Source organism: Sinocyclocheilus rhinocerous, unplaced genomic scaffold (genome assembly GCF_001515625.1).
Source record: "Sinocyclocheilus rhinocerous isolate Xijiao unplaced genomic scaffold, SAMN03320098_v1.1 scaffold1724, whole genome shotgun sequence".
Classification (NCBI taxonomy): domain Eukaryota; kingdom Metazoa; phylum Chordata; class Actinopteri; order Cypriniformes; family Cyprinidae; genus Sinocyclocheilus; species Sinocyclocheilus rhinocerous.
In genome coordinates, this window is record NW_015626034.1 from 1,487,552 (window position 1) to 1,496,624 (window position 9,073).

The 9,073-nt window shown below is 37.8% G+C and overlaps 1 protein-coding gene across 1 annotated transcript in view; it reads left to right on the forward strand.

The window, feature by feature from the left end:
• ephb3a (eph receptor B3a) overlaps positions 1-4,557 on the forward strand; it is a 36,336-nt gene extending 31,779 nt beyond the window's left edge. Inside the window, exons 15-16 of the mRNA XM_016513140.1 lie at positions 875-1,068; positions 4,443-4,557. Coding sequence (XP_016368626.1) covers positions 875-1,068; positions 4,443-4,551 — 303 coding nt within the window. The 3' untranslated portion in view covers positions 4,552-4,557. The remainder of the gene's footprint in view (positions 1-874; positions 1,069-4,442) is intronic.
• Positions 4,558-9,073: the final 4,516 nt, after the last annotated feature.

Below are 9,073 nucleotides of genomic sequence, written 5' to 3' on the forward strand. Positions count from 1 at the left end.
TGAACTTTTCTGTTTTGCAAATCCTTTTTTTGATTGATCTTAGGATATATTCTAATATTTTGAGATACTGGATTTTTGACTTTCATGAGCTGTAAGCTCTAATCATCCAAATTAAAACAAAAAAAAACTTTTGAAATGTTTTACTTTACATGCAGTGAATCTAGAATATATGAAAGTTTCACTTTTTGATATAAGTTACAAAAAGAAACGATATTGTAATTTTCTGAGATGCACCTGTATATGCTGATTTAAATCAATATTGGCATTTTAAATAAAAATTACTATATATATATATATATATATATATATATATTTGTACTACCTTTTATCAAATAAATGGTAATACAACATATACTACAACTACAACTATGCTGAACACTAAATACTTCGCATTTTTAATAATTTAATATAATATGAGAATTACTTTTTTAAATTACGTTAATGAAATTTGATAATGGGTTTGTATAAAAAGAGTAAATATTAATGGTCCTTCTTTTTTAATGGGCCCTTCTTTTTGTGTAAGCAAAATATTATTATATTCCTTTATTTTGACTATGTGGTGAAATATGTCCCAGACAAATTCCTGACAGATTTCATGAGATCCATCCTTTCACATTTAATACTAATTTCTATTATCAAAATGTTTATTATCTCTATTCAGTGCTATAGTTTATGCTGTTTTGTCTATATTGCGAGCACAATACTATGTGTTTTATTCTTAGATGCTCTTTTTTTCAACCCTATTAGTATTTATTATGGTTTAACGATTGTAACATTCTGGTCATATACTGTATGCCTAATAAAACTCTGCATACTGCCGAGTTTGTCCTAATGCAAAAGGACAGTGTAATTGCTCTGTCTGTTAATGCTGTAGGTAATGAACGCAGTGGAGCAGGACTACAGGCTGCCTCCTCCCATGGACTGCCCCGCAGTGCTGCACCAGCTCATGCTGGAGTGCTGGGTGAAGGAGCGGAACATGAGGCCGCGCTTCGGACAGATCGTCAGCACACTTGACAAGCTCCTCCGCAATGCCGCGAGCCTCAAAGTGCTTACCAGCACACAATCAGGGTGAGCAGAACACAGGCCAGATTAGACATGGGTCAATTATGACTTTGACTAACAGGAAAAGACGGGTCTTCCCACTGAAATATAGTTTGTGAAATCTCAGTTGGCAGAGTATGCGGCAAATAGTACGCTGTTACTGCTACTTTTACTGCTAAGCACAAAAATTTATTATAATTATAAAAATTTTCATCAGATTGTATTGCTCAGAGATTGCTTTTTCATGAATCAGGATACATAGTGGAGTTTGGAGGTATATGTCATTTAAGTATCAACTTGTCTCAGATGTATGAAATAAATGATCATATAAAAATGTAAAACAAATAGTAAATAAATAAATTTTAATCACTTTAATTTTATTTAATTCTTTTAATTATTTACATTTTTTTTTATATATACAAATTTATCACTTTAATCTTCAATTCAAGTACAAGAAAAAAAAACTATTAAAATAAAAAGTCTAAAAATGACTAACAAGTTGTAGTTGCAAGATACATTCACTTTTGCACAATATACAGTTTAAATTACAAGAAATAAAGTCACAGTTGTGATCACATTGTGCGACGTAAAGTCAGTTACAAAAAACAAACTCAGTTTCAAGACAAAGTAACATTGTGATATTTAAAATGACAATTAGAAGTCGTAATGGTGTGATATAGTCACCTTGCACAGTATAAAGTTGAAATTACAAGAAATAAAATCAAGACTATTTGCAATACAAAGTCACATTGTGAGACTTAAAATGACATTTATGAGAATCAAAGATGCAATGTGACTGATATGTAAAGTCACATTTTGGGATATAAAGTCACAATTATGAGAAACAATGTGGCGATTTCAAAAAGTTACAGTTGCGAGATAAAGTCGCACTGTGACTTTTAAAATGACAGTTACAAGAATCATAGAGGCAACTGCAATATTTTACATTGTGGGATGTAGTCGCATTTGTGAGAAACAAAATCACAGTTGCAATAGTCACATTGTCACAAAAAAAATCACATTGAGAGATTTTAAATGCCAGCTATAAGTCGCAATTAAAAGATATCTTTTGTGCAAGATAATGTTTCAATTTACAAGAAAGTCACATTTTGAGATTTGAAATACTGTTACTCAAAACATCTATAAAAATAGCTCAAAATAGAAATTGTGGCATATAATGAGGGTATAGAGTTAAAAATGAATAAGCACTTAGACTAAACTCAGATTGTTCAGTCTTGTAGAGAATTGAAGAAGAGAAGTTTTCGTGTTCCCTGACATTTGACTGATGTTTGTAAATCTAAGCACAGTTTGTGACATTACTGAGATCTCGACATAAGGGGATGTGGGATTACTAGGGAGAAACGTCTGAGAAACAGGAAACTTTGCTCTTCATTCTGTCTCACTGCAGTCTAGGAGAAACAGTGGAGATATTAAAAAGAGATCTATCTTTCCTACGGGTAAAGCACAAGCTGATTTTTTAAACTGAATGTGTGCAGCAAAATACCTATCACGATAAGCTTACCCCTCCCCGCGCCTCACTATGCAAATCATTGTTTACCGTGTAGGGCTTTTTCCCACATCCAACTCCTCACAATAAGCAGTTTCAACCACATACATTATCCAGCAAATAAATGCAATCCATAACACTGCTGAGTCTGACTTAGTCAAAATAAGCACAATCATTTCACTTGCGTTTGTAAACGCGCTGCTCTCGCCTCGAGCGCTTTGAACCGCACCGTCTTGGGAACGTAGTAACGGCTGACTTACACACAGTGCAGTGCCCTTTCCTCTTCACTGGCTGCTGTGTCTGCTCGCTGGGGAAGCTGGTTCGGTTCAGACTAGGGCTAGCGGAGGTGGCGGAGGGAGCTTAATAAGGGAGATGGAGGAGATGCTAAAAGAGAGCCATGACTTTAATTAGTCGGCTAATGAGCTTTTTAATGTGCCGGCAGTGGAGCCCCGTGCCTAACGGTCGAGTGTGTACGGGTGCGCGTGTGGGCACGTCATGCCTCCGCGTGACGCTGCATGCTGATGGCCTGTGTATGATTCATTTATTTTTGCATCTGTATGCACGAGCAGCCCTGGCCAGGCTGTTGACATGCCATGATCCAATCTCCAGAGACAGCTGTGTGTCTGCGTGCGTGATTGCTGTTCTCATTTGAATGAGAGTGTACACATTTGGCCTTTTTTTTTTTAGAAATTGAAGGAACAGTTTACCTCAAAATGAAGATACCATCGTCACTCCCTCTCATGTTGTTCCAAACCTATATGCTGATATTTTTTCACTGTTAATCAATATTAGGAAATTTTGAAGAATCTTTACACAGCTCTTTCTGCACCAGAGTTGTACATCATCCAGAATTGAATTGAGAATGGCTCCAATTCAGTTTCTAAATTAAAATGAAGTAGCAGACAAAATTGAAATTTGAATTTGATGGTATTTAAGAGATAATTATATAGAGAGATGGATAGATAAATGGAGGGATGGATAGACAGATGGACGCATATATAGATGGATGGAGAGAATTATAGAGGGATGGATAGATAGATGGAAGGATGGATAGACAGATGGACACATATATATAGATGGATGGATGGAAGGAGAGACAAATATGGGTGGATGTGTTAATAAATGGCTGGCTGGATAAAGAAACATGTGGGTGGCTGAGTTAATGGATGGATGGATGGAAATTCAAATATATGGATGGATGATAGAAAGATAAATATATAGAGGGATGGATGGACAGATAGAGATAGAGAGAGAGAGAGAGAGAGATGGATGAATTGGACAGATGGATGGATGGATGAATGGATGGATGAGAGAAATATATGGGTGGATAGGTGGATGGATGGATGGATGAATGGATGGATGAGAGACAAATATATGGGTGGATAGGTGGATGGATGGATGGATGGATGGATGGATGGAGAGACAAATACTGTATATGGGTGGATAGATGGATGGAGAGGCAAATAGATGGATGGATGGATGGATGGATAGAGAGATAGTAATGGATAGATAGTTGGAGGGATGGATAGATGGATGGACAGATAAACTCATATGTATATATGGATGGATGGATGGATGGATGAATAGAGAGATAAATATATAGAGGGATGGATGGACAGATAGAAAGAGAGAGAAAGAGAGAGAGAGATGGATGAATTGGACAGATGGATGGATGGATGGATGGATGGATGGATGGCGAGACAAATATTTGGAGGCATGGATGGATGGATAGATTATAATTAATCCTCAGTGTGGTGTGTGACCAATTCAAATAAAATTGAACGTCTTTTTGACATTAAATAACTATGCCTTGAAACAAAAACCTTCAGTGCGGTCATATGTCAGTGTTTCCTGCATTAGCTGATTTTTGTATTTTGTATTTCCCTCTCTGTAGTGATCTCTGTCGAGTTGGCGGGACCCTGCCGGGCCATCAGAGGAAGAGTATAGGAGATGCACAAGACATGAAACAACAAATGAGCCAAACTCTGCCCATACGGGTTTGACTGATTAAAAAAAACACCTGCTGAGCCTCCAGGCTAGCAACAAATTCCCATTTGAAGAGTAAACCTCACTGGGACAATCCATAAAAAGCCAATGGAAAATTACTGGAGCCGACTATTGCTTGAAGAGCCAATGGAAAACCTGTATACAATTTGGGACAGTGTCGCACCCCTCCCAAGGAGCCTGTGGAAAACTACAGCGTGTCCAATGGAAAACTGTATGGGCCTGACGGGCAGCCTGTGTATGGGGCACCTGGGGGGTGCTGGGAAAACACAGCACATGTTAATTGGAATTCTGTATGATGGCGCCTCAGGCAATCGTCTTTGTTCTTTCCCTCCCTTTTGTCATGACTTTCTCGTGTTTACACTGAATTTTGATTACATGGATTAAATTGACAACGTTTCTACTTCTCAGGTTTAGTTTGCATGTGTGCATGTGTTTCTCTAATGGCAAAAAGCGATCACTCTCTTCCATAACTCCAATCCCTTCCATTCTTCCTCTCATTTGCCGAGGCCACAAACGATGAGACGGACTCGAGAATTATAAGCTAACTGTAATAATGTTTTTAAAATGTATTAAATGTAAGCCCGGGCTGTTTGATGTTGGCTTGAGGATATTTTGCCGCTCTTTTTCCCTCAAAGACTTGCTTCTTCTGATCTTTTCTTCATATTGAAGAAAGGAAGAGAGGAGTGGAACACATGAAAGTTTCAAACTAGCCAGGATGGACTCAAACTGAAACTTTCAGAAAGAGAAGAGGACATTTTCAAAGAATGGAAAGTCCTTTAAGGCCAAGTTGACTTCAAAAAAGCGGACTGTTACGATTCAAGAAAAGTGTTTTATTTACCTCTGTTGTATTTTGTCTTCCATGAAACGCTCTTGAGAGATTTCTCCACGTGGAGGACTTCGGACTGTGATTTAGAAACTCCCGTTTCCCCTGCCTGTGAGCGAGGGGGAATTGTGCTCTGTGTGTGTGTGTGTGTGTGTGTGTGTACAGTATGCTCATGTGTGCTTGAGAGCACCAGTCGAGCTCTACAGCTTTACATGCATGCCATATTCAAAACTCAAACCTATCCGAGAGGTGAGAAGACGACAGTTTGACTCGAGAGCTGTTGTTTGATGAATATTCCACTTATTTTAATTCAGTCTGTTCAAATATGCATAACTGTGTAAATAAATGCCTCATAAGAACTGAAGAGTCATCGACATGATTATAATGGCTGATTTACGAGACCCATGACACCCACATGAAATGTTCCAAACTACTTTATTTAGTGCATACTGCAACAAAACGCTACATTACTGGTTTTTGTTTCACACTCTATTGCACATGCAGCAATAGGCAATAATCAAATTACAATTTCCCTTAAAATATTTCCCCTCTCATATGAAGCATTAGGAAGTCAAGTTCATTTTACTGAATCAGTTTGTTCAGGCAATTCATGGTTCAAAAAAAGATTTGTCAAATCATATGATTCCCTGCACAAATGATTTTAGCTCTTTAAAAAAATATTGTGATTTTTTTTTAATTATGCATTTAAGTATTAATTATTAATATTATCAGTTAATATTAAACATGATATATCATGTAGAAGAATACTTATAATAACTGTTTTAATATTTGTAATAATATTATTATAATAAATATTAATAAAATAATACATTATATATCAAATACATGTATTTAATAATAAATTATATAAACATATTTGATAATAAATTATATATTTATAATATTACAGTTAAAATTATTATATGTTAAAGGGTTAGTTCACCCAAAAATGAAAATTAGGTCCTAGGTGTATATGACTTTCTTCTTTCAGACGAATCCAATCGGAGTTATATTAAAAATTGTTCTGGCTCTTCCAAGCTTTATAATGGCAGTGGGTGGGTGTTTTTTTAACAGTCCAAAAGAAGTCAAATAAAGCGCATCCACCCATAATAAACAGTGTCACACACCGCTCCGGGGAGTGAATTAGGGCTTCCTGTTGCGAATTGATGTGTTTTTGTAAGAAAAAACATCCATATTTACAATGTTATAAACACTATTCTCTCACTTCCGCTAACTGTCATTCATGCAAGACGTTCCGGGCGGATGACGTAGGACGTATGCGTCGCGCACGTGCCTGTGAGATATGCTAGTCTCGCGAGTTTGTTTACAGGAGCAAAGGAAGCAAAGTTTACTTACTTTAGCAAAGGAAAACCAGTCTCATCTTGGCTTATATCGAAATCCTCCTACATTTTTCTTTACAAATCCTTGTTTTGTGCTTCTAATTCATGATCTGCGTTTTGTTTTACTCTCTCCTCCACGCTTCCGCATTCATCATTAATCACCGGCGTGTGCGCTGCACCTATGTCCTACGTCTATCGACCGGAATGGCTTCCGTTTACGACAGTTAGCGGAAGCGTGAGAAAAGTGTTTATAACGTTTTAAATATGGATATTTTTCTTACAAAAACGCATCGATTCACTACAGGAGGCCTTTATTTACCCCCTGGGGCCATGTGAGGCACGTTTTATTATGGATGGTTATTTGAATACTTTTGGACTGTTGAAAAAAAAAAACACCCACCCAGTCCCATTATAAAGCTTGGAAGAGCAAGGACCATTTTTAATATAACTCCGATTGGATTCGTCTGGAAGAAGAAAGTCATATACACCTAGGATGGGTAGAGTGGGTAAAACATGGGCTAATTTTCATTTTCATATATATATATATATATATAAATTCAACTATTCAAAGTGTATATAATATATAATAGCTACTTTTTGTTAGTGGCTATTTCAAAAAAGTAGCTTGACTGGAGTTTAACTACGTTACATTTTGAGTCACTTGTAGTTTGACAAGCTAATTTCAAGATTCCTCAATACTGCCAACATAACACCATTCCATGCGCACATCCAACATCCAATTATCCACAAGTTTGCCTGATATATAATAAAGTATAACCCCCCCGAATCGCCAGTGCTTATTTCTTTACGAGCAGACTTGGAAGGCGGTTTGTCAGTCTGATCAGAGCTTCTCTATCTCTTGTGTATCTCCCTGATTTCCCAAGTCAGATCTCCCTCTGCGCCGAAGCTCCGCATTCCCCACGCTGCACAAAAGCACGTTTGATCTTTCCAATTACGCCGGCCGCTCTGTGCAAGCCTGCAGATCGGAGAGAACAGCTTGGCAGCAGAATTGGTTGCACATCAGGCTCTTTACTGGGGGAGTTATTCGCCCAGAGGTTCAGATCCACGTATCTGCCTTTGCTGCTTACTCATCAGGAGAAAGGGACTGTTTGGGCCAAAAGTGCGGTAATAATCACAACGCGTGAACGCTCATTAAGATGGTGGAGGGTTGTGTGTGTGGGTGGTTGTGTGTTTGTGTTTATGTGTGTGTATCTGTGAAAGAGGAAGGGAGAGTGTTAGTGTGGGTGGTGGAAATACAGTAGCTTTGTTCCAAAACCTAGTGAGCTGCCGTACTGTTTACTGCCTACATAAGCATCCTGACAATAATGAAACCTCATAAGTGACCACTGCAGAACACTACATAGGCAGCATCTCTACATATGCTACAACAAATAGCCTTCCATGTGGGAGCCTCAATTTTCCTCAAATTTTATTGTTTGTATGTTTTTTGGTGTTTTTGCCTTTATTTTGATAGGACAGTTGCTAGACAGGAAGCGATGTGGGGGAGAGAGAGGGGGATGGGATCAGGAAAGATCTGCAAACCAGGACTCAAAATCTGGATGCCCAAAATGCAATGGCGCTATATGTCAGCATGCTGCCTACAAGGCTATTGGTGCCGTATTGATTGTATGTAAGCATGTTGCTAAACTAAACATCTTGAAAGTCATAACCTCACAAGAAATGATGATACTCTCTACATAGGCAGCAACTCTATATATGCTAAAAAACAAACAGCATTCACGCAAGAGCCTCAATTTTTCTCAGATTTTAATAGTTACATGACATGTTAGCATGTGGCTAAGCCAAATACCGTGAAAGTCAAAACCTTACAAGTGAACGCTACTACATAGGCAGCAACTCTATATGCTGCAAATTTCACACAGAGCCTTGATTTTCCTCTGATTTTAATGGTTGCTTGTTAGCATGTTGCTAATCTAAACAGCTAAACACTCTCTGAAACCATAACCTCACAAGTGACCACTACAATACGCTACATTTTTTTAATGGTTTACAAAGCTAAACACCATGTTGCTAAGCTAAACACCCTGGAAGTCATAACCTCACAAGAGGTTGTGATGATAGGCTACTCTCTGCATAGACAGCAACTCTATATATGCTGCAAAACAAATAGCATTCACATGGAGCTTCAATTTTTTTTCTCTGATTTAAATGGTTACATGTTAGCATGCTGTTAAGCCAAATACTGTGAAAGTCATAAAATCACCCCTGTTGAAAAAACCAGCATAAGCTGGTTAGGTATGTTTTGACGCTGGGATGCTGGTTTAAGCTGGTCCTTTGCTGGTTTATGCTGGTCCTTTGATGGTTTAAGCTGGTCCTTTGCTGGTTTATGCTGGT